The 26,217-nt window shown below is 47.5% G+C and overlaps 1 protein-coding gene across 2 annotated transcripts in view; it reads left to right on the top strand.

Annotated features, from left to right (window-relative positions):
- Itgb3 (integrin beta 3) overlaps positions 1 to 25,689 on the top strand; it is a 62,477-nt gene extending 36,788 nt beyond the window's left edge. The window contains exons 11-15 of one of the 2 annotated variants that reach the window (NM_016780.2): positions 13,936 to 14,158; positions 15,249 to 15,349; positions 17,542 to 17,661; positions 20,679 to 20,845; positions 22,293 to 25,686. In NM_016780.2, the coding sequence (NP_058060.2) occupies positions 13,936 to 14,158; positions 15,249 to 15,349; positions 17,542 to 17,661; positions 20,679 to 20,845; positions 22,293 to 22,358 (677 nt within the window). In that variant the 3' untranslated portion in view covers positions 22,359 to 25,686. Of the gene's footprint in view, positions 1 to 13,935; positions 14,159 to 15,248; positions 15,350 to 17,541; positions 17,662 to 20,678; positions 20,846 to 22,292 lie in introns of both variants that reach the window. The other variant, XM_006532312.3, reaches the window with a different exon arrangement.
- The last annotated feature ends 528 nt before the right edge of the window (positions 25,690 to 26,217 follow it).

Raw genomic sequence — 26,217 nt, forward strand, 5'->3', positions numbered from 1 at the left:
TGTGCATGTGTGCACGAGTGTGCACATGCGTATGTGTTGCATGTGTGTGAATGCACATGTGTGTATATGGCTATACAGACTAGAGGTGACCATTGTGTGTCTTCTTCAGTTACTCTCTACCTTACTTTTTGAGACAGGGTCTCCCATTGACCCCGGAGCTCACCAGTTGGCTAGGCTGGTTGGTCAGTAAGCTCCAGAGATCCAGCTGTTTCTGCTTTGAAGTGTTGAGATTACAGCATATAGATTTGTGCCACTGAGCCTGGCTTTAGTTTTTAAAACCTGATGCTGGAGATCTGAACTCAGGTCCTCATGTTTGTAACACAAGCTGTCTCTCCAGCCTGGAGATGAGAATTTTGAGCCCTTCAACCTGCAGGATTCTGAGTTGTCCCTACTGTGAAATTCAGTGCAGTCCTGAGGCCTATTGGTAACTTCAAACTGGCCCCTGAGACCATTTGGATGTGTTTCCGACAAAGAGGAGCCAAAATCATGGTCAATATGGCCTTTATCTGAATACTCTAAGGGCAAATGGACAGCCTGAGTTATCTTCTTAGGCTCTGGAGGTAGGTTTATGTTGGAGTGTAGCTCCTCTTTGGGACAGACAGGCTGCAGGCATTTGCTGGTTGCGTTGGCTGGACTGATTCATGTACAGGATGCTGTGTGATCAACAGAACAGAGTCTGTTTAACTGTTTTCTGTGGTGATCTAAGACCCAGGTGGACTTCATTTGCATTGAGGTTCAGCCAATTGAGCTGAGCGACTCAGGTGCTCACGTTAACACGGTGGCACATGCCTGTAAGCCCAGCATTACAGACTGTCATGAGGAGGTCCAGGTCATCCTTAGCTACATCGTAAGTTTGAGGCTTGTCAACACCCAACCACTACCACCACCACCACCAAGCTCAATAAGAAAGATAAATATGCCATGTAAAAACAGGTCCCAGGGGACCTGAGAGACTACTCAGTGGTTAAGAGCGTGTACTATTTTTGTTGATGTACCTCACAAACACCTGTAACTCTGGCCCTAGAGACTCGAACACCTCTGACCTCTAAGGCACCTGTACTCAACGTACACGCCGTCACCATACACATCATTTAAAAACAATCTTTAAATTTAAAACATGCCCCATAAACATAAAGGTGATACCTTTGCTGATCTGTAACATCGTTCACTTCAGTGAGGGAAAGAGATATCACTATTAAATTAGTGATAAAATTATTAAATGATTAATAATAATAGTTGATATTATTAAATTATTATATCATTATTAGATTAGCTAAATTAGTGGCAAGAGATCAGGACCCCAGTGATGAAAACTGGCGCATGATAGCAGTTTGAACTAGGGTGAGAGGCAGGGGTTTCAGCTCATTTTAATATTTACCAGTATTTCAGTTATGCTGTTCTACCAAGGGCGCACCCAAAGGAGCAAGCTGGGAGTGCTGGATGAGGTCGGCCTAGGCAAGGCCTACAGGAGAGCCTCAGGGCCCCTTCACCTCTTCTGGGATGATTGGTTCAGGGTGTGGTCTGGGGGAGGGGTCCCAGCCAGCCACCCACTCCACAGAGCCTTGGCAATTCCCACCTCCTGAAGTGTCGAAATGTCTGGTCCTGTGTGCTCCACTCCATTCCCCCTGCGGGGAGGGAGGACTCCTTTGGATGCCACACCCATTTTACTGCTCCTCACCAGGGTGTCTGGTGCCCATTGAGCCTCATCTTGTCCTTGTGACACTGTTATCACATCCTTAGGGACACATGTTCATGGAGTGCACAGCACATGTGATTCCTGACCTCTCAGAGCCAATGTCCTGCACATCAGTGTTCTTTGATGCCTGCCTTGGGGTCATCACGGGGCAGGAGTGTTAGCTGTGACTTGGCTCCTTCCTAGCCTGTGGCCTCTAAGCATGCAGGTGGCTGCCTGGTCACCCCCCCCCCCGCATCCCTCCCCCCCTCCCCTGCGCTTCAGGCTTGGTCTTTGAGGTTGCTTGTAGCTCTTACCTGTCTCCCCTCTACCTCAGACAGCATGCTTCCTCCCAGGCTCTTTCCCGCCTGCTGCACACAGATGGGCTTCCTCTGTGGGCTGGGCCTTATGCTGTAGCCACATGGGAGGAACAGGTATCAACAGACAATTTTACTGTTTATTAATATACCAAAGTGTCTGTCTCATCAGGAGTCACAACCTGCTAGAACCCAGAAGTGAGTTGTCCGCAGAGTCCCTAGAGAGAGTGAATCATGGGTGGGGGACTCGTGGGCAGTCTCATGGAGGTAATGTCTGATGGATCTCCAAGGAAGGCTGGTTCTCACAGGAAAGGAGTGGAATTGTAAGTCAGTCTGGAAGTCTGGCTTTTCAGGGAGAGTAACCATGTTCCCTCTGACTGAAACCCCTCTTCCTCTTCTCCCACTCTTTCATTTTTTTGCTCCCTCCTCTGGCTTTCCTATGAACCCAGCCTAGGCCTCCCCCACCCACCCTTTGGCTGGAGAGGTACCAACACTGTGACATTACTAGACTGTGGTTTCCTTTTAAGGGCTGACTCTGCCAGGGCCTGGGGTCAGCCTACTGGCTCCGGCTACCCTCTTCCATTTCCACTCTCTGGCTGGCCCAGCAGATCCTCTTGTCAAAGATCACTTTGTTTTGCCTCACAAAGGAAACACTGTGGGATTCAGGTTCTGCGGAGGGCTGTGGCTTCTTCTGCGTCCTGCCAGGCCTCTGTGGCATCCTCCTTTCTCCATCCAGGAACCTGGCTAAAAGCAAGCGTAGTGGACAAGGTGGAGCACCTACCCTCTGGCATCCCCAGGCCCAGCTGCTGCTCGGGAGGGTTGTCTGATTAGAGCTCACAGCTGCTCTTTCTTTGGAGCTGACAGGATCCGCCTTGCGTTCAGAAGTTGACCAGTGGAGGAAGGTTGTGCAAGGGCAGTTCCGCTTCCTCAGAGTGGGCCCTGCTCTGTGGTGCCACCCATGCTTCCAAACTCACCATGGGCTCAGGCTGGAAGGAGTTTCTATCCTAGACCACATACCTGCTGTGTGTGTGTGTGTCTCTGTGTGTGTGTGTGTCTGTGTGTGTCTCTGTGTGTGTGTGTCTGTGTGTGTGTGTGTGTATGTATTAGCATCCATGTGTGGACATCAGAGGATTATTCTGCCATTCCTCAGGAAGTGTCTACCTTGCTTATTGTCTCAGGGTCTCTTGCTAGGACCTAGTTTGTGAGCAAGCCCCAGGCATCTGCCTGTCTTTGCCTTCCTGGTGTTGGATTTACAAATACAAGCCAGCATACCCGGCTTTTTTTTTTTTTTTTTTCCAAATGGGTTCTGGGGATAGAACTCAGATTTTCTTGACCATGGCAAGCCCTTTACTGATGGATCTATTTCTTAAGCCTCAATGGCTTTTATATCCTTTAGAGAGCCCAGTCTCAAGACTTAAAAGTATTTCTGGTTCCCAGCTTTTCTGCCAGCCCCAACTTTATTTCTGTGGGCGGCTTGCTTCTGGTCTCACCTTTTTTTTTTTTTTTTCTTCCTTAAACAAAACAAAACAGATTTCTAATTAATTAATGTCTTTCAAGACAGGGTTTCTTTGTATAGTCTTGGCTGTCCTGGAACTAGATCTATAGATCATGTTGGCCACAGAAATTCACATGCCTCTGTCTCCTGAGTGCTGGGATTAAAAGGCATGTGCCACCACCACCTGGCTATTTTTTATGTTGCTAAAATGATTTCTTTATTTTTAGTTTTATGCTCATTGGTGTTTGCCTGCATGTATATCTGTGTGAGAGGATTGAATCACTTGGAGCTGGAGCTACAGACAATTGTGAGCTGCTGGGGATTGAACCCGGGTCTTCAGAAGAGCAGCCAGTGTTCTTAACCACTGAGCCATCTCTCCAGCCCCCTTTATGTATACAGGTGTTCTGTGTGCCTGCGTGTCTTTACATCATGTGCATGCAGTACCTGTGGCGGCCAGAAGAGGGCACTGCATTTCCCTAGGAATGGAGTTACAGACAGTTGCTAGCCACCCTGTAGGGTGAGGGACTCCAACTCTAGCCTTCTAGAAGAGCAATCAGTGCTGTTAACTGCTGAGTCATCTCTTCAGCCCTAATGTATAGCCTAGGCTGGCCTTGTGATCTTCCTTCCTCTGTCTCTTTAGCATATACTGTGGGCCCCCCTACAACCAGTCTGTTCTAAGAAACATGTATTTCTTTCTAAGGGAGTACTGTAGCTGAGTTGTATTTACGTGTTTGAGTCTTGAACGATGATGTATCTATGAGAGGGCAGTGCAGGACTACAAGTGTAGGGGCCCATAGTGCCCAAAAAGACAGTGGGTTTATCGAGAGCAGCGGGTGTGATCTTGTTACCATCAGAGTATGGCCGTGTACCACCCTCCCTCCCCTTCTTGGAGTGACTGATGTGATTTTCAGACCACTATCTGCTCCTTATCTTTCTTCCAATTAACAGTCATATTTTGTTTTTTTTTTCCATTTTTTATTAGGTATTTAACTCATTTACATTTCCAATGCTATACCAAAAGTCCCCCATATCCACCCACCCCCACTCCCCTGCCCACCCACTCCCCCTTTTTGGCCCTGGTATTCCCCTGTACTGGGGCATATAAAGTTTGCAAGTCCAATGGGCCTCTCTTTCCAGTGATGGCCGACTAGGCCATCTTTTGATATATATGCAGCTAGAGTCAAGAGCTCCGGGGTACTGGTTAGCTCATAATGTTGTTCCACCTATAGGGTTGCAGATCCCTTTAGCTCCTTGGCTACTTTCTCTAGCTCCTCCATTGGGAGCCCTATGATCCATCCATTAGCTGACTGTGAGCATCCACTTCTGTGTTTGCTGGGCCCCGGCATAGTCTCACAAGAGACAGCTACATCTGCGTCCTTTCAATAAAATCTTGCTAGTGTATGCAATGGTGTCAGCGTTTGGATGCTGATTATGGGGTGGATCCCTGGCTATGGCAGTCTCTACATGGTCCATCCTTTCATCTCAGCTCCAAACTCCGTCTCTGTAACTCCTTCCATGGGTGTTTTGTTCCCAAATCTAAGGAGGGGCATAGTGTCCACACTTCAGTCTTCATTCTCCTTGAGTTTCATGTGTTTAGCAAATTATATCTTATATCTTGGGTATCCTAGGTTTGGGGCTAATATCCACATATCAGTGAATACATATTGTGTGAGTTTCTTTGTGAATGTGTTACCTCACTCAGGATGATGCCCTCCAGGTCCATCCATTTGGCTAGGAATTTCATAAATTCATTCTTTTTAATAGCTGAGTAGTACTCCATTGTGTAGATGTACCACATTTTCTGTATCCATTCCTCTGTTGAGGGGCATCTAGGTTCTTTCCAGCTTCTGGCTATTATAAATAAGGCTGCTATGAACATAGTGGAGCATGTGTCCTTCTTACCTGTTGGGGCATCTTCTGGATATATGCCCAGGAGAGGTATTGCTGGATCCTCCGGTAGTACTATGTCCAGTTTTCTGAGGAACCGCCAGACTGATTTCCAGAGTGGTTGTACAAGCCTGCACTCCCACCAACAATGGAGGAGTGTTCCTCTTTCTCCACATCCTCGCCAGCATCTGCTGTCACCTGAATTTTTGATCTTAGCCATTCTGACTGGTGTGAGGTGGAATCTCAGGGTTGTTTTGATTTGCATTTCCCTGATGATTAAGGATGTTGAACATTTTTTCAAGTGCTTCTCTGCCATTCGGTATTCCTCAGGTGAGAATTCTTTGTTCAGTTCTGAGCCCCATTTTTTAATGGGGTTATTTGATTTTCTGAAGTCCACCTTCTTGAGTTCTTTATATATGTTGGATATTAGTCCCCTATCTGATTTAGGATAGGTAAAGATCCTTTCCCAATCTGTTGGTGGTCTTTTTGTCTTATTGACGGTGTCTTTTGCCTTGCAGAAACTTTGGAGTTTCATTAGGTCCCATTTGTCGATTCTCGATCTTACAGCACAAGCCATTGCTGTTCTGTTCAGGAATTTTTCCCCTGTGCCCATATCTTCAAGGCTTTTCCCCACTTTCTCCTCTATAAGTTTCAGTGTCTCTGGTTTTATGTGAAGTTCCTTGATCCACTTAGATTTGACCTTAGTACAAGGAGATAAGTATGGATCGATTCGCATTCTTCTACACGATAACAACCAGTTGTGCCAGCACCAATTGTTGAAAATGCTGTCTTTCTTCCACTGGATGGTTTTAGCTCCCTTGTCGAAGATCAAGTGACCATAGGTGTGTGGGTTCATTTCTGGATCTTCAATTCTATTCCATTGGTCTACTTGTCTGTCTCTATACCAGTACCATGCAGTTTTTATCACAATTGCTCTGTAGTAAAGCTTTAGGTCTGGCATGGTGATTCCGCCAGAAGTTCTTTTATCCTTGAGAAGACTTTTTGCTATCCTAGGTTTTTTGTTATTCCAGACAAATTTGCAAATTGCTCCTTCCAATTCGTTGAAGAATTGAGTTGGAATTTTGATGGGGATTGCATTGAATCTGTAGATTGCTTTTGGCAAGATAGCCATTTTTACAATGTTGATCCTGCCAATCCATGAGCATGGGAGATCTTTCCATCTTCTGAGATCTTCTTTAATTTCTTTCTTCAGAGATTTGAAGTTTTTATCATACAGATCTTTCACCTCCTTAGTTAGAGTCACGCCAAGATATTTTATATTATTTGTGGCTACTGAGAAGGGTGTTGTTTCCCTAATTTCTTTCTCAGCCTGTTTATTCTTTGTATAGAGAAAGGCCATTGACTTGTTTGAGTTTATTTTATATCCAGCTACTTCACCGAAGCTGTTTATCAGGTTTAGGAGTTCTCTGGTAGAATTTTTAGGGTCACTTATATATACTATCATATCATCTGCAAAAAGTGATATTTTGACTTCCTCTTTTCCAATTTGTATCCCCTTGATCTCCTTTTGTTGTCGAATTGCTCTGGCTAATACTTCAAGTACTATGTTGAAAAGGTAGGGAGAAAGTGGGCAGCCTTGTCTAGTCCCTGATTTTAGTGGGATTGCTTCCAGCTTCTCTCCATTTACTTTGATGTTGGCTACTGGTTTGCTGTAGATTGCTTTTATCATGTTTAGGTATGGGCCTTGAATTCCTGATCTTTCCAAAACTTTTATCATGAATGGGTGTTGGATCTTGTCAAATGCTTTTTCTGCATCTAACGAGATGATCATGTGGTTTTTGTCTTTGAGTTTGTTTATATAATGGATTACATTGATGGATTTTTGTATATTAAACCATCCCTGCATCCCTGGAATAAAACCTACTTGGTCAGGATGGATGATTGCTTTAATGTGTTCTTGGATTCGGTTAGCGAGAATTTTATTGAGGATTTTTGCATCGATATTCATAAGAGAAATTGGTCTGAAGTTCTCTATCTTTGTTGGATCTTTCTGTGGTTTAGGTATCAGAGTAATAGTGGCTTCATAAAATGAGTTGGGTAGAGTACCTTCTACTTCTATTTTGTGAAATAGTTTGTGCAGAATTGGAATTAGATCTTCTTTGAAGGTCTGATAGAACTCTGCACTAAACCCATCTGGTCCTGGGCTTTTTTTGGTTGGGAGACTATTAATAACTGCTTCTATTTCTTTAGGTGATATGGGACTGTTTAGATGGTCAACTTGATCCTGATTCAACTTTGGTACCTGGTATCTGTCCAGAAATTTGTCCATTTCGTCCAGGTTTTCCAGTTTTGTTGAGTATAGCCTTTTGTAGAAGGATCTGATGGTGTTTTGGATTTCTTCAGGATCTGTTGTTATGTCTCCCTTTTCATTTCTGATTTTGTTAATTAGGATTTTGTCCCTGTGCCCTTTAGTGAGTCTAGCTAAGGGTTTATCTATCTTGTTGATTTTCTCAAAGAACCAACTCCTCGTTTGGTTAATTCTTTGAATAGTTCTTCTTGTTTCCACTTGGTTGATTTCACCCCTGAGTTTGATTATTTCCTGCCGTCTACTCCTCTTGGGTGAATTTGCTTCCTTTTTTTCTAGGGCTTTTAGATGTGTTGTCAAGCTGCTAGTATGTGCTGTCTCCCGTTTCTTCTTGGAGGCACTCAGCGCTATGAGTTTCCCTCTTAGAAATGCTTTCATTGTGTCCCATAGGTTTGGGTACGTTGTGGCTTCATTTTCATTAAACTCTAAAAAGTCTTTAATTTCTTTCTTTATTCCTTCCTTGACCAAGGTATCATTGAGAAGAGTGTTATTCAGTTTCCACGTGAATGTTGGCTTTCCATTATTTATGTTGTTATTGAAGATCAGTCTTAGGCCATGGTGGTCTGATAGGATACATGGGACAATTTCAATATTTTTGTATCTATTGAGGCCTGTTTTGTGACCAATTATATGGTCAATTTTGGAGAAGGTCCCGTGAGGTGCTGAGAAGAAGGTATATCCTTTTGTTTTAGGATAAAATGTTCTGTAGATATCTGTCAGGTCCATTTGTTTCATAACTTCTGTTAGTTTCACTGTGTCCCTGTTTAGTTTCTGTTTCCACGATCTGTCCTTTGAAGAAAGTGGTGTGTTGAAGTCTCCCACTATTATTGTGTGAGGTGCAATGTATGCTTTGAGCTTTACTAAAGTGTCTCTAATGAATGTGGCTGCCCTTGCATTTGGTGCGTAGATATTCAGAATTGAGAGTTCCTCTTGGAGGATTTTACCTTTGATGAGTATGAAGTGTCCCTCCTTGTCTTTTTTGATAACTTTGGGTTGGAAGTCGATTTTATCCGATATTAAAATGGCTACTCCAGCTTGTTTCTTCAGTCCATTTGCTTGGAAAATTGTTTTCCAGCCTTTCACTCTGAGGTAGTGTCTGTCTTTTTCCCTGAGATGGGTTTCCTGTAAGCAGCAGAATGTTGGGTCCTGTTTGTGTAGCCAGTCTGTTAGTCTATGTCTTTTTATTGGGGAATTGAGTCCATTGATATTAAGAGATATTAAGGAAAAGTAATTGTTGCTCCCTTTTATTTTTGTTGTTAGAGTTGGCATTCTGTTCTTGTGGCTGTCTTCTTTTTGGTTTGTTGAATGATTACTTTCTTGGTTGTTCTAGGGCGTGATTTCCGTCCTTGTATTGCTTCTTTTCTGTTATTATCCTTTGAAGGGCTGGATTCGTGGAAAGATATTGTGTGAACTTGGTTTTGTCGTGGAATACTTTGGTTTCTCCATCTATGGTAATTGAGAGTTTGGCCGGGTATAGTAGCCTGGGCTGGCATTTGTGTTCTCTTAGTGTCTGTATAACATCTGTCCAGGCTCTTCTGGCTTTCATAGTCTCTGGTGAAAAATCTGGTGTAATTCTGATAGGCCTTCCTTTATATGTTACTTGACCTTTCTCCCTTACTGCTTTTAATATTCTATCTTTATTTAGTGCATTTGTTGTTCTGATTATTATGTGTCGGGAGGAATTTCTTTTCTGGTCCAGTCTATTTGGAGTTCTGTATGCTTCTTGTATGATCATGGGCATCTCTTTTTTTATGTTTGGGAAGTTTTCTTCTATTATTTTGTTGAAGATATTAGCTGGCCCTTTAAGTTGAAAATCTTCATTCTCATCAATTCCTATTATCCGTAGGTTTGGTCTTCTCATTGTGTCCTGGATTACCTGGATGTTTTGAGTTAGGATCCTTTTGCATTTTGTATTTTCTTTGACTGTTGTGTCGATGTTCTCTATGGAATCTTCTGCACCTGAGATTCTCTCTTCCATTTCTTGTATTCTGTTGCTCATGCTCGCATCTATGGTTCCAGATCTCTTTCCTAGGGTTTCTATCTCCAGCGTTGCCTCGCTTTGGGTTTTCTTTATTGTGTCTACTTCCCCTTTTAGTTCTAGTATGGTTTTGTTCATTTCCATCACCTGTTTGGCTGTGTTTTCCTGCTTTTCTTTAAGAGCCTGTAACTCTTTAGCAGTGCTCTCCTGTAAATCTTTAAGTGACTTATGAAAGTCCTTCTTGATGTCCTCTATCATCATCATGAGAAATGTTTTTAAATCTGGGTCTAGATTTTCGGTTGTGTTGGGGTGCCCAGGACTAGGTGGGGTGGGAGTGCTGCGTTCTGATGATGGTGAGTGGTCTTGATTTCTGTTAGTAGGATTCTTACGTTTGCCTTTCGCCATCTGGTAATCTCTGAAGCTAGCTGTTTTAGTTGTCACTGTTAAGAGCTTGTTCTTCAGGTGACTCTGTTAGCCTCTATGAGCAGACCTGGAGGGTAGCACTCTCCTTAGTTTCAGTGGGCAGAGTATTCTCTGCAGGCAAGCTCTCTTCTTGCAAGGCAGGTACCCAGATATCTGGTGTTCGAACCAGACTCCTGGCAGAAGTTGTGTTCCACTCACTAGAGGTCTTAGGATCACGTGTGGAATCCTGTGTGGGCCCTTGCGGGTGTCAGGCGACTCAGCTGGCAAGGTAGCCGGGGCTTGAGTGGAGTGGAAGGGGTTTGTGCCCCAGATCAAGCCCGGGTAGCCTGCTTCCCTATGTACCGCAGTCTCAAGTTCCACGCGATTGGATTGGGGTAGGCGCTGTGTTCCACTCACCAGAGGTCTTAGGGTCCCGTGGGGAGTCCCGTGTGGGCCCTTGCGGGTGTTGGGCAAGACTCTGCTGTCAAGGTAGCCCGGGGCTCGAGTCTCCAGTCGAGCGGAAGGGACTTGTGCCCCAGATCAGGCCCGGGTAGCCTGCTTCCCTATGTACCGCAGTCTCAAGTTCCGCGCGATTGGATTGGGGCAGGCACTGTGATCCACTCACCAGAGGTCTTAGGGTCCCGTGGGGAGTCCCGTGTGGACCCTTGCGGGTGTTGGGCAAGACTCTGCTGGCAAGGTAGCCCGGGGCTCGAGTCTCCAACAGTCATATTTTGAATAGCTGTCCAGTTCTTCCTGATGCAGCGCTCTAGAGAACGGGCCACTCTTTGTAGGGTTTAGTGGCCGACTTTTAAAGTCCTGTTAAATGACTACAAGAGCAATCCAGCATTGTGAGGTAAAACCTGCCTTCAATTGGCCTGCCTTCCCATGCCAGTCTCCCTCCCAGTCCTACACTCGGGGAAATGATTGGACCCTTCACAGCAGGGCTGGCAGCTCATTGCACTACTGTAATACTACAGCCCAGGGCACAGTTGCTGTATGTATGTGTATTTTCCATGGATTGAGATTGCAAGCTCCCTTGTAGCACGGATCTTGTCTGGCACGCTCACTGCTGAGTCTCTGGTATCCAGTATGTGGTACGAGGTCAGTAAATGGGTGTTGAGTACGTGGGTGACTGAAGGAACACTAACTGTCTGCCTACTCCATAAAAGATTTCATGGTAATCCCCACTAATGATAAAGCTAACGTGATAAGCCTATCGCCTACCAAGAAGCTCAGAGAAACCCACAATAAAGCAAATGGCCATAGAGTAAGGGTGGATGTACAGCAGCCATAGTGTTCCAGGGTGGGGGTGGGGGGCACCTGAGAAGGCAGTTGGCGCCACCTGAACAGGTCACAAAAAGTTAGTGAGAGGAAGGAACACTTGAGTTGGGCCTTAAGGGTGAATCGGGACTTGGAAGTGATCGCAGGGTTAAAGGGAGATCTAGATAGAAAGAACAGTATGAATAGAAACAGGCGCCCATGAAACTGCAGAAGGCTGAGCCCTGTCCAGACTGGGCCCTGACTCTGCTGGCCCCACGGCCAGTTACACAACCTTTCTGACACTACTGGGTTGTAAGAGAGGGTAAGGACATACAGAGTATGGCATGTAGGCGTCCATGCACTTCACTGTCACTGCTGAGAGCAACTGATGGCACAGGTGCCAGTGGGAAGATTAAACTTCCCTGGTTTTAGAAAGTAACATAAGTCTCTTCTCTAAACGCCACCCCCCCCCAAGCTGCCCTACTGTGCTCTCATAGGGTGACATGGGGCCACAGGACGTGTTAGCTACATAGGGTGACAGGACGTGTTAATTATCTCTGTCGCTGCTACAAAGTACCTGAGAGGAATGAAGGTGGAAAGATTTGTTCTGGCCCACGGTTTCAGAAGGTCCAGACCATGCTTGCTTGGTCCCAAACGCTTAGGGTGGGGCAGCATAACAGCAGGCACATGAGGTAGAAGACAGTGGCTGGCTTCATGGCCAGCTGGAAGCAGAGAGAGCAAGCCAGGAGTCGTTCAGGGAGATATCTACTGTACCCTGCAAGGACCCACCCCTGCCCCCCGCAGTAACTCATTCATCTAGCTAGGCCTCGCTGCTCCTTTACAGAATCTCTCAAAATAGCATCACCGACTAAAAGTACAAGCAGACGAGGGGTGTACAAGAAGAAGGCAGGCTGTATCGTTGAGACTGGATGCTGCCGAACCGTGTTGGCAACTTCAGAAATGAATCGTCAATGTTTCTAAAGCTTTGCGGTGCAGGTGCAGGAAGAGTTGATCAGCAGAAGTTTGTTGGAGGTCTTTGGGCTCTGTGAGGTGTGGTGGAGGCTTTTGAACTGTGTGGGGTTATGGCTAACCAGATTTCTGCTGTTTTCCTCTGGACACTCTCTCTCCTCTTCTTACCCGGCTTTTCTCCTTTTCTCTATGGCATTCACGGGATTTATTTAGCAGTGTTGGCCCTCCGCGGCTGTAAGGTAGGCTATATTTGTTCCTTGTGCTTCCTTGGCCTGTTGGTTGATTCCACAGGCTCTCAGTGCCTTTTGTCTGGCCCTTGGGTACCCTACCCCATCTACCTGTATACACAGGGCACGAGGCTGTACCATTCTCTCATCTCGTTCCAGTACACTTTACCATCTCGTGCACTCTCCCTCAGAGCCTTGCTTCTTACCTTGCAAGGTGACAATTAGCTGGTTTGAGAAACACAGTAATGGGCCTTGGTGGCTGGTCCATTATTTTGTTGGTGGGAAGGGCTAACTAGTTCAAGTCAGAGCCCTTGTTGATGTCTGACCTAACAGGGAGAAGATAATGGTAGTGATGGTTGGCCTTTCTTGTCATGTTGGAGAGGGAACAGTCATGTCAGATCAAAAGAAGGCAGGTGTAGGGGCTGGAGAAGCCCTTTCACCACACCACTTTGTCAAAGTTCCTGAATGCCCTGTGTGGGCACAGGCTATGGGGAGCTCTCAGGTCTAAGGAGCTGGCTCTAATCCTCAGACGGATGCTGGCAGAGAAGGAGGAAGGATTCAGAACAGGGCAAGAAAAAGGGCAGGAAGTCTGGGAGATGTAGATCTGAATAGTCCTTTGCTTTCTGGGTTTTCGCCCTTGGGGTGCCTAAACTGCTGTTTGTCTCTATGGGTTAGAGCTCTTCGAGCAATGCGCTAGGTCCCCTGCTCACCTGCAGGATCACTGTTAGTGTGGTGGTGCGGTAATTTGTTAACACACTCTAAACTCTCCGGTGGGTGCGAGTGCCTCCTCTACACCCGCCTAAATGTTGTTTTGAATTTCAGAATGAAACACACCATACACACACACACACACACACACACACACACACACACACGAAGCCTTATTTGAATATGCCCGAAGCCGCTCAATGCAATGGCTGGGCACTTCCAAATCTCCCCACGACTAACACACTCTCCCCTCTATTCCCGAGTTATTACTTACTAAAAATCTACATTCTAACTTGGCTGCCTGGACCCAGTTGGGCAGCTCACTCAGGCGGTGCACTCCAGGTTCCTTCACGTGACTGTTGGCTCTCGCTTCTCCAACTCCCAAGCCCGATCTTCCTGCTTCCCTCTCTTGGCGATTCTCCAGCCTCCTTCTTCCCATGGTCTCTTGCCCGGAAAATGTAAGGTCCTGTCTCTGTCTCCCTGCCCAGCCATTGGCTGCCAGCAACTTTATTTACCAATAAGACCCAACTGGAGGCAGACATGTGGATTTCCATGTGATTTTGGGAGCCCAGTTAACACAAATAACATTAGAACCAACCCATAGGTATGGTTGGGAGAACGGGGAAGGTTAGTAGCCTGTGTCATGGGGTGGGCTCCTCACCGCTGGTCTGCTGTCTCCTGGCTCTGTTTGTAGGCCATGGGCAATGTAACTGTGGGGACTGCGTGTGTGACTCGGACTGGACTGGCTACTACTGCAACTGTACTACACGCACTGACACCTGCATGTCCACCAATGGGCTGCTGTGCAGCGGCCGGGGCAACTGCGAGTGCGGCAGCTGTGTGTGCGTCCAGCCAGGCTCCTATGGAGACACCTGTGAGAAGTGCCCCACCTGCCCAGATGCCTGCTCCTTTAAGAAGTGAGTGAACAGCGTGCAGAGACATGGGAGGCCGGGAGAAGGAAGGGGGCCCTGGCGGAGAACTCCCAACTCTGGGGATCTGTCTTAGAGAACTGTTTGCCAAATGGTGCTTTCCTTTTTCCCATGGGGAAGTTGGAGGTGGCACCAGCTGTGCAGGGACCAAAGCAGAACCAGTTGGAGCCAGCCCTCTTCCAGAGTGGCATCTCGAAGCCCTCTGCATGGGGAGGGGGATCAAATAGGACATTCTAACTTTCCGCTGCAGTGTTCTGATTTCTATGGGAGGTGCAGGGGGCTGAGGTTCTGGTGGGCCTCAGGTGCAGGGGGCTTGAGGTTCTGGTGGGCCTCAGTGAAATGGGCATGTTAGTACAGAGCTGCCCCGTTCGGACGTTGAGGAAGCGTCAGTCAGCACAAGTCTATGGCTCTGCTGTTGCCAGGTTCACACAGGTCGTGCCCTCTGAGCTGCGGTAGGGCCCAGGGCTTAGAAGAAAGAGCCTCATGCTGAGATAATGCTCTGTGGTCACTGTCTTGAAATTTAGGTATGTTTGGACAGAATTTTAATTTTTCAGTGGACTCTCAAATCACGTGACCAACTCTGACCTTAAACCTCTGAGAATTGGTGGGAAGTCACCATCACCATCACCAACACCTTCACCATCACCAACACCTTCATCATCGCCTTCACCATCATCATCACCATCATCTTCACCATCCCTATCACCTTCACCATCATCATCACCATCACTATCACCTTCGCTATCACTTTCACCATCACCATCATCATCACCATCACCATCACCATCACCATCACCATCACTATCACCATCATCAACATCTCTGAAGAAGTTTAATGAAGTCTATTTTTTGATCCTATAGTTCCAGCAGTCAGGAGCCTGAGGCAGGGGTTTCAAAAGTTCAAGACCAGGTTAGGTTCTGTTCTCAGATCCAGGGTTGGCTGGCCAGGTCCTGTCTGAGGCGAGGAGGGCCTCTTCATTCCTGAAATCCATGATGCCTTCTGGGTACATGGCATACATACATACATACGTAGAGCTGTCCCTGCCTGGCTTTAGTTGCTGTGTCCTCTCTCCTCTAGGGAGTGTGTGGAGTGTAAGAAGTTCAACCGGGGAACGCTCCATGAAGAAAACACCTGCAGCCGCTACTGCCGGGATGACATCGAGCAGGTGAAAGAGCTGAGTAAGTGCAGCGGGTCTGAGGGTTCACGTGCCCAGGATAAACCCAGGCCACACACAGTTCCCTCAAAGCTCACCAGCTTCCTTTTTCCAAGGTGGAAGAGCAGTTGCCACCTGATGTGCAGGCCTGATGTGTAGTGGGCACCTGGCGAAGGCTGGCTACCTGGGAGTCTCCTTCGTCCTTGCAAATGTGTTCTGGAGCTCACACCTCCTGCTAACTGGAGCCCCAGGCTCAGCACGTGCAAGGACGTGCAAGTCACATAATTCTTAGTTTACTGCTAAAGGAGAGGAAGGGAATGTCTTAGGTTTCATAGATGAGAAAACTAGGCATACACCTGTGGCTGCCGTCCCTAGCTTAGTAGGCGAGTTAAGCGACACTGGGCCTGGTGGCACACGCTTGTGACCCTGTCACTCAGGAGGCTGAAGCTGGTGGGTCTTTACTTTGAAGCCAGCCTGGGCTACAGCTGTGAGTATTCCAGGCCAGCCCCAGGTACAGAGCAAGACCAGCTCTCAAAAAAATGATTTTAAGAAAGTGTTAAGGGGGCTGGAGACATGGCTGCGTGGTTCAGAGCGTGGACTTCTCTTATAGAGGGCACGGGTTCTGTTCCCAGTACCTACATGGTAGCTAGCAACCATCTGTAACTCCAGTTCTGGAGGATCCAGTGCCCTCTTCTGGCCTGCATGGGTACTGCACACACATGGTGCACAGACATATATATGCAGACAAAATACTCAAAATAAAAAACAGAATCTAAAAACAGTGTTAAGTAATGCCCAGGCCTTTGCTTATAGCTTGTTGATTTGCATGGAAACCTCCAGCTTATGAACGTGACCATGTCTGCTCTCTGATAGCTCTTTTGACTTTTTGGACCCCCTCTTCCTCCTGAAATAAGACCAAAGTATAAACAGAGGAATCAAGTTTCTTATTTACCATCATTCTGGCCTGTACTCTGTGCTGTTTTTTAAAGACAATCTTTGCTGCTGCTCTCGGTATATCTGATACGTTGTCTGAGTTGAGAGGGAAAGGGTGGTGCCCAGGAGATGCTAATCTCTGCGCAGATAGCAATCACCTGTTAGGAGGGGAAATGCCTCTTCATGTGAGGGCCACAGTAAGACAATTTCAGGCACAGGAGTTATAGGGATATCAGATCTCTGGGCCTTTGATCGCAGAAGTGAGTTGCAGTGAGGTGGGTGGTTGGGGGTTGAATTCGAAGAAGTGTTTTTATCTTGAGAGACCAGGCCTGCTGTGATCAGCAGGGTGCAAGGATACAGGGGAGGTGTGGGTGTGTGGGTGTGTGTGGGGGGTGGGGGTGTGGGGGTAGGAGTGAGGGTGGGGGGAGGGTTTCTTTGATCTCACTGAGTCTACTTTTCTTCATCTATGAAAAAGAAACTATGGCCCTGCCTAGTGGGGAGAGTTAAGTGACATGAAATCGACAGTTGCTAACAGAGAGTAGGTGTCTACCGACCTCTCTTCCCTTTATCTGCTTGCCCAACGGTTTTCATTCATTTCCTGATGCGGCCCTTGCCAGTTTTACCTGTCTGCATCCATCGGTATATGGTGAGATACACGCAGTGGAGAGTAACTAACCCACAGTGTCTCCCAGTGACCAGTAGGTCTCTGTTTGAGGAGGGCTGAAACCCACAAGCATCATGGGAGTCAGAGACAGGAGATGGCGGTAGAGAGGCACACACAGTCAGAAAGAGAAGCAAAAGGACTGGAAGGGCTGCACAAACCATCTGGGAAGCACTGGGGAAGCAGCCGAAGGAAAGAGAGGGGAGGGGACGCCCGACCGCAGTGTGTCAACTGCTATTTTATGCTGTTTAAATCTCGTGCAACGAGGTACGGTGGGGACATCGTCTTTCTTTCATACATGAAGGTGGTCAGGGTAGATAGGTGCCAGTGCTGATAGGTGGCAGAGACAGGCTTTGAATCAGAATGTACAAATGCTCTGATAGCACGCCCTGCTCGGAGGAAGAAATAAGAACCAGAAAGGGCCAGGGGGGAAAGAAACTTCATCACGGAGGGCCAGTCAGTGCTGATGGCCGAGCTCGACCTCCAACCTCTGTGTCTTGCCTAGAGTCAGGCAGTTTCCCCGTCATACACTTTGCAGATGTCCTATGGGCTGGGTTTGGGGAAAACTCTTAACTTTCTGGGGTTTGATTTGTCTCTCATTCTCCATATTCTCCCTTTGTCAGCGGATACTGGCAAAAACGCCGTGAATTGTACCTACAAGAACGAGGATGACTGTGTCGTCAGATTCCAGTACTACGAAGACACCAGTGGGAGGGCAGTCCTCTATGTGGTGGAAGAGCCTGGTACGTGAGCCCCGAGGCCCCAGCCCTGCCCTTAGGGAGGGAGAGACGACCCTGCTAGGCAGAAATTTCTCCTTGTAACCCTTTCAAACAAAACAGGCCAAAGAGGTAAGGGGGCTCTATATTAAGTACTAGCAGGAAGGTGACTCACCGGGGCTGGAGAGGGCTCGCATGGTTAAGAGCACTTGCTGCTCTTACAGAGGACCCGAGCTTGGTCTCCATGACCAAGGTCAGGTGGTTCACATCTAGCACGACTCTCAACCTTTATATGTGGGCTAGCGAATAGAAATGGGTGTCGTCCTCGTTCTGCTGAGCGAGCCCAGGGAAAGTGGTCATGGGCAGGGCAGAGGGGAGCCTGTGGGTACCTGTGAAGGAACACACGTTACGGTCTGAGCACAGCTTCCTACTCACCCCTGCCCTAGCCTGGGCTCTCAGCCCTTTGCTGTTGGCTCTGCACCTCACCTCACCTCTTTGCTACACAATCTGCTGGTGATCCCGTTGGCTCACAAACCCAAATCATTTGGCTTAGGATTTTGAGACTGGGAGTATAGAGTCATCTGATACGACCAAACAACCCGGGGTCGGGGTATGGTCACTTTTCATATTCTCAGCCAGTACATCCATTTAAAAAAAAAAAAACACACATTGGGAAATGGGATCCACAGGTCTAGCGACCTACAGGTGCCCTTTGACTTCGTGGTGCTGGAAGTAGAACCTGGGGCCTCCTGCAGGTGCAGTATTTCCACAGTCGGACCCTCAGTCGGCGGGGGTGGGGGGGCACATCTCCTACCCCCTGGCTCTGCCTCTCCTTTTAACCAGTCCCCAGGATTTCCAGGGACTCTAGCTGGGAGCAGCACAGGCAGCTGGGGTCCTGAGGTGCAGGAAGAGATTATTCTCTTTCTCCTCACCACCTCATGGCCTTGCAGATGTTTTCTTTGGACGACTGAGTCACCACAGGGCAGTAAAGAGCATTTCCAAATGGATTCAGCCACATGGAATGGGCTCTCTTCATTCTTGGCTAAGGCTGCCAGAAATAACACCATGGGTTCCGTGCAATATTTAGTATACACACACGAAAATAGTAACTTGTTTATGGGAAGCCAGATCGATCTGGACTTCCTATACTTTTGTTTACTACATCTGCCCACGCTACCCAGGCTTGTCTGGCTTTGGGTCACCCACTGGCTAAGAGGGACCTCTAGAGGCACCTGCCTCTGGTCTCCTGCCTCCCACTCCTGGTGATGACAGACAGCTTTCCTCTAGAATTCCACCTGTGTTGCCCAGACCACTATGTGAAAATTTCACTTTGAGGTTTGAGGGTCAGGCCTATCCCAAGCTTTCAAAGAATTCACGGTTGTTTTTCCCAGAAGAACTGGGGCCCTTTGCTCCTGGTAATTTGGACACTGGAACCTCACAAGCTCCCCTCAGGAGCCCCTTCATTATCAAGAGGTTGTAATTTGGTGGGTTGGGAAATGGCCAGAGTGGTTTGTGGTAGCGGTTGTTTTTGTGTAGTATGTGGTGAGCCTAGGGTGTCTGTTTAGAGAAGGTGGGAGATGGAGTGGAAAGTGGGTGTGACTTCTTCTCCAGACTCAGCAGCACCCATACAAGCAAACACCTGGTCTCATGACACTGGAGGCTGCCAGTGTGAGGTCACTTGTTAGACACCCGAGGTTTATGGGACGCTGAGCTCTTTAGAATAGAATCAGCTGGCTGGTGGATAAATATCACAGCTCCTGTCTGCTTTGGTTATTGGCTGGGTAGAAACAAAGAGGTCAGCCTCCAGTAGGGTTATGATTTTAGATTACTACATTATCTTGGCTGGCAGGCTTCCTGGTCCCCATGGATGTGGAGAAGGGCTGTTGAGTTTACAGCTCTCAGGGTTTTAAACATCTGAACCAGGGCAAGAGATGCACATGTCGACGGGACAATAAATGACAAGGCTAGGTATGAGACACCACCAGTGACGATGGTGGCTGGTGTTTATCGAGGAGTCAGCTTTGTGCCAGGCACTGTTCTGAGCTCTTTAAATCTATTTAGCTCTGTCATTCCTCATCACAAGGTTTTGCCTGTGAAGGCTTTGTCCATTTTAAAGATGGAGAAACAGGAAATAGACACTTAGAAAAGTTAGTTTATTGAAGGCCAGATAAGCAGTGTAAGCATTAAAGCCAGTATTCAAACCCAGACAGTCTTGGCTCCTGAATGTCCAGTGGCACAGACCCAAGGTCAAGCCACACTCTGCCTGTGCTTAGGGGACACTGGGGAGAGGACTCTGGTAAGCAGAACACTAATGTTCTGAATATAAAAGAGCTAGCTGCTCCCACTGCTAGCCAGTGGCTGCTCTACAGGAATGTAAGTTCCAGGATTAGCAGGTGTAGGGGTGTGTGTGTGTGTGTGTGTGTGTGTGTTTGAATGTCTGTGTGTGTTAGCAGGTGTAGGTGTGCGTGTGTGAGTGCGTGCGTGTGTACATGTGTGTGCATGCGTGTGCATGTGTGTGCGTGTATGAGTGTCTGTGTGTGTAATGATAGGGATAGAGCCCAGGCTTCATGAAAAATAGCAAGATGTTCACCACTAGGCTTAGTTACTCCCCAAATCGATTTTTTATTTAAAAAATTTTGTTTTTGAGATTTATATTTAAGAGCAACTTGCCTCACTGGATATGTGTGTAGCATATTCATGGCTGGGTGCCAGTGGTGGTTGGAAGAGGGGGAGTCAGGTGATCTGGAGCTATAGATGGGTCTGAGCCACCATGAGGATGCTGGGAATTTAACCTGGGCCCTGTGCAATAGCAACGTGTGTTCTCAGCTTCGGAGCCATCCCTCCACACTGAATGGGTTAGGTTCAGCCGGAGAACCCCGATTTAGGGTACCCAGGGCAGATGACTGCTGTCCTAAAGATTGTCCTTTTTAAAAAGCGACGAACTTACTGTTTCTGATGGTCCCATCTTCAACTCTGAATCCCTCTGTTCCGATTTCATTCCTGGGAGTCTCTGGTGATTCCTGCTCTCCGTCTCTGCCTCCCAGAGTGTCCCAAGGGTCCTGATATCCTGGTGGTCCTGCTGTCAGTGATGGGGGCCATCCTGCTCATTGGCCTTGCTACTCTGCTCATCTGGAAGCTACTCATCACTATCCATGACCGGAAGGAATTTGCTAAATTTGAGGAAGAACGAGCCAGAGCCAAGTGGGACACAGTGAGTGGCTGTGCTGAGCTTTGAGTTCTCCGGAGTCTTTGGTTCATGAACCCGAGGTTGGGGCAGGAGATGCTCAGTGGTCAGCCAGCCTCGAAACTGGGAAATGTTTTGACTGTTCTTTTATCTGTATGTGCTATGAGGCCTCCCAGTCCTCTACCTTACAGTGACCACATGTCCTGATCACTGAGCTCACACGGGATACTATGACAAAGGGAGAAGCTTAATTCTCCAGTTGAGGGGACAGGGCAAATCTGTATCAGGGACATGTAACACACTGTACAGAAAGTGACATAGCAGAGAACGTCTCCTGAGGGCTAAATGCTTCTGACACTTTATCTCCGTAACAGCCCTTTTGATGGACAATATTATCATTCGGATCCTATAGTTAAGGAAACTGAGGGCAGAGAAGTAAAGCAGCTTGCCTGACAAAGGAAGGGATGGGGCAATACAGGAAGTACTTTCGGAGTCAGCCTCTTAGATGTCATGGCCTTACATCTGTTTACCTCATTTTTCTCTTTTCCTTCAAATGAGAGGTGGTAGCTTGCAAACCAGGATCCTCTGGAGACCCCAGAATGCTGTTTAACCTGATTTAATCCAATCAAACGAGCATCTAAACAACAAAAGCCCCATGCATGTGTGTATGGCCATGGTGTGTTTTCAGAGGTCAGGGGACAGTCTGCAGGAGTCAGGTTTGCCTCCCACGTGGGTTCTGAGGACCAGTGTCAGCTGCATCAGGCCCGGCAGCAACCGCCTCTGCCCGCTCTGCCCGCTCTGCCAGCTCGCTAGTCCGTCGTCGGATGAGCATTTTTCTTTGAGAACTGTTTATTTAATTTTAAGTCCAACTTCACTTTATTTTTCCTAGACAGGCCAAGAATGTACAGCGTTTGAGCCGCTGAGGAACTTCTCTAGATTTCTTGACATGGAGGGGATGTTCTAAATTTCTTGACTACCATTAAGGGGGATTCATTTACTTTTTGTTAGGAAGTAATTTGGGAAACCTGGTGAAGGCACACAACAGGTCTGTGGGTAGCAACTGGCCCGAGAGATGAGATAAAAACAAGTTAGGAATAATTTCAGCAAAAGCCGGGCTCTGTGTTCTGACCTCACCTGCTACATTTTCCCTTCTGGCTCCCATCGCGGGCACTGCCTTAATGAAGGGAAAGAAAGAGTAGGGACAGAAGAAGAAACGGGAGAGGCAGGGCAAACAGTATACTAGTCTGGGACTGACAAATATTCTTCCACCCAAAGTGACTGAATTAAAAACCCTTAGAAACAGTGGCAGACCAGCAATACAGCATCCCTCTCCCCTCCTTCTCTCCTATCTATTCCCATCCTAAGAGTTGATGAGTAAATGTAAACATTGGCTGATTTCTGAGATGACGTTTAACCGTTTGGGGTAAGGAAGTGCATGGAGCTGACCACCGTTTCTCCTCTCTTCCCTCTGCAGGCAAACAACCCGCTGTATAAAGAGGCCACCTCCACCTTCACCAATATCACCTACCGGGGGACTTAATGAGACCATCTTCAGATGACGCCAGGACCGTGGGACTCTCTGCCATTATGTTTACAGAGGACATTTGTGTGTGTGTGGGTGTGTGGGTGTATGGGTGGGATTTGGGGCGTGGGTTGGGCTGGGCTGGAAGAATGTCAGTATGTGGGAATGTATCTCTCTGTGTGTACTTATGTGTGTGACGAGTGTGGGGAAATGTGTAATTTAAAACTTGTGATGTGTCTCACAGGCAGAGCTCCACAGCCTTTGTCCTCAGGGGCCCTCCCCAAAGGATTCTTCCTGCTTAGCTTGAGGGGGACTCATGATGCCCGGCAGGTGCTCATTACCTCTGAGAAGCTAGCTTGCTTTGTCAGGCCATTCTCCCAGAAGAGAAGGGCAGGGCTGAGGTTCCCCAACCCCCATTCCAGAGGAAGTGGTGTCAAGTCTTGGTTCTATACCAACTTTGTAATTTTCCGGTTCTTGGGGCTGACTGTCAACAGCTGTGGTAGAAAGTGCTTGACGTTGAAGCTCAGCTGTATCGTCTGTGCCTCTGCCCACCTCCCTCCCTTCCTCAGGCTGATGGTGGAGTTAGGGGAGAATCGAGTCCTCAAGAGTTGCCTGTGGCTTTTGCCAGCACCTCAGTCCTGCTATGGCTCTCTCTCTCATAAGGAAAGTCCTTGTCACCTGGCTCTTTGGCCTGTTAAGGGTGAGGATGGCAAGGCCACTCAGGGGTCATGCATGGCCTGGGGGGTGTGCCAGCACCTCCAAGATCATAATCACAGCCATTCAGAATTGCCTCATTGGTAGCTCTTCCCAGGAGATTTGTGAACATGTGTCATTGTGTCAACACCATCTCTTACCTCCTGCTTCTACACCCTGATGGCCACAGACTTGTGCTATGTGCTGAGACTCTCTCTCATGGTCAGATGCTATGGGCTGAGGCTCTCTCTCATGGTCAGATGCTATGGGCTGAGGCTCTCTCTCATGGTCAGATGCTATGTGCTGAGGCTCTCTGTCATGGTCAGATGCTATGGGCTGAGGCTCTCTGTCATGGTCAGATGCTATGGGCTGAGGCTCTCTGACATTGTCAGATGCTATGGGCTGAGGCTCTCTCTCATGGTCAGATGCTATGGGCTGAGGCTCTCTCTCATGGTCAGATGCTTTCTCCTCAGGGGAGAGTGCAGTGGTCAGAGCTGGAGGTCCATCCCCACTCTCCAGGCTTTCTGCTCCTCTTTCCGGGCACCTCCACACACCTCATCCTATGCCTCTGTGTGCTTGCTACACCCATCCATGGGGGTGCTTGTGTGTATCTACCTCTTCGGTGTCTTGTGAAGGAGTCCCCCGAGTCTCCCATGAGTCTGTTGAACAACGTGCCAGGGAGGAGTTGAAAGGCCAGTCAGAACTGCATGTGTGGCCTGTTCTCCTGTGGGCTGGACAACCTCATTTTATCTCAGCCTTTAATCTGGGAGGCCACAAGTGCAATTTTATTTTATTCCCTATGGGGACACCCAAAACTATGATGAGGCCCGATCACTCTAGAGGAGCACGTATATAAACATACTTGCATTATTATATTTATAATTTTGTATGATGACAAAGGAGAGCATAAAAAACCCCACACAGAGTGTGTGGCAAACATTCTTAGTAACTTGCCAGTCAGTGGCTGGGTCTGCAAGGGGCTTCCCTCTTCCTGGAAGCATGTGAAGATGGGTATGTGGACACACTGACCCTTTCTTGAAGAGGTTTCTCGACTGGGTTCTGGGTTCTGTTGGCCCAGCAAGCATGGTTTGCTCTGCTGGCATTGACTTAGATCTAATGTTAAAAATCAGTGCTTACCACCCAGAGACAAGAGGCCTATAAACAGCATCTTGATGATCTGAGACCTGAGTCCTGGCCTCGGGATCGCTGTCAAAACACCTGAAAGTTAATTCAGAAAAGCCATTTCCCCCACCCCTCTGGAGTTCAATATTCTTTTGGATTTGGTAACTTGGAAAGTCTATTTCAAGTGTCACTATTCTTTTTTTCTGAAAGACAGGGTCTCATGTATCCCAGGATGGCTTTGAACTTGCTATGTAGCCAAGGTTGACTTGAACTTCTGATCCTTTTTCTACACTTCTCAGGTGCTACAATTACAGGCATGAGTTATCCTGCCTGGCTTATGCAGTGCTGGGAATAGAACCCAGGACATCACACATGCTAGGCAAGAACATTACCAACTGATCTGTATTCCCAGCTTTAGTATCAACATCCTAAGATGCCGAGAGTAAATACGGTATCAAGCCTGCGGTCCAGATTCTGTGTGTGTATAAGGAGGCTGGAATGTTGACCAGTAGTAGAACAAGCAGTTAAGGAATGTCCTGGGTTTGATTCCCAGCACTGAAAACGTGTGTGTGTGTGTGTGTGTGTGTGTGTGTGTGTGTGTGTGTGTGTTTTGTGGGGGGAGAGGTGGTGTTGCTCCTGTTTGTCTTTCAGTTTCCAGACTGAATGCCTTGGCTTTCACGAGAGCAGATGCTATTCTTAGAACTTGTCTCAGCGAGTCTCATTCCTTCTCAGACTCCCTTCATCTTTTGTTAGTGGGTGCATCTGATGTAGCACTTAGTTTTTATCCAACTTGTTCTTTCTTGTTCACTCTGCATACAGTTGCATCTGCATACCAGGGAGGACCTTCAGTAAGGAGTGGCTGATCCAGATGTTGGTGTGGTGAGCAGGCCTCGAGTACAGGAGAAAGCCAGCGACTGTCCGGTTGTGCCCTTGGGTTACTCTTGGCTTAGGTGGTGGGAGTACAGTAGAGGGACAGGGAAGATGGTCAGAGATCCATCCTTTAGCTACTGAGGCAGAGTCCGTGAGAGTAGAGTGGGGTTTTCTTTAGAGAAGACTGTTTAGATGAGGAAACTAGCAGGGAAGGAAGAAAATGTATTAGAAGAGTGAAAGGTGAGTAGGAATCTTGACGGTTTCTGGAATGAGGCTTGTGGTGCTTGGGCGGCAACGCCGGTCAGGACTCGGGCATATCTGTAGCTGTTCTCTCCGGAGGCTGAGGAACAGTCTGAGTGGTTTCCAGGGGATGAACATCTAAAATTGTGCTGGGAATGAATGCGCAGCACAGAGCGGCTGGGCCCGTTCTCTTACAGGTGGTTTCGGTCCAGTCTCTGTCTGAGGACAACAGGAAGAGACAGAGAATGCCTGGCAGGTAGCTCTGTTCCCGTTCTTTCCCTCAGAGACAGTCATTCTGAAGCTGCCCACAGCAACATCAGAGTCTTTGTCCATTTTTGGTTGAAATTGCTTACGCGCCTTCCTGACACCCTCCCCACCTCCTCTGAGTTGTGTAACAGAGAATTAAATGTGCTTTCCAAAAGAACTGGCCTGAGACTACCCCATGTTGTTAGATCTGTTTTTGCTGGGTGCAAAGAGTGTCACTGCTTCCTTCCAAAGGGACAACTGTATAGTAAAAGCAAGCTTCCGGATGTAACAGGATGGTGCCTGCTGTGGGAGCTGGAGCTGGCTTCTGAGTCCAGAGCTTTGCTATTTTCAAAATGAGCAGGTTACTACTTTCTAAGGCTTTATTATTATTATTATTATTATTATTATTATTATTATTATTTTAAATTGGGGGTTATTTAGGATCTTTTGCAAACAAAGTAGAACACGTCGTCAATATAGTCCAGGTTTTGCCTGTAGGGATCACGAGTAAAATCTCAGTGACAAATGACTTGCAGGGCCGTTTACATGCCAAACTTCTACTTAAAATGGCTAGTGGTAAATTATAGTATCACCTAGAAAGTTTTGTTTTTGTTTTTGTTTTTTGTTTTTTAAATGCAGTTGAGAGGCTGGAGAGATAGCTCGGTACTCAAGAGTGCTTTCTGCTCTTTCAGAGGTGTGGAGTTCA

This window comes from Mus musculus, chromosome 11 (genome assembly GCF_000001635.26).
Source record: "Mus musculus strain C57BL/6J chromosome 11, GRCm38.p6 C57BL/6J".
NCBI lineage: Eukaryota > Metazoa > Chordata > Mammalia > Rodentia > Muridae > Mus > Mus musculus.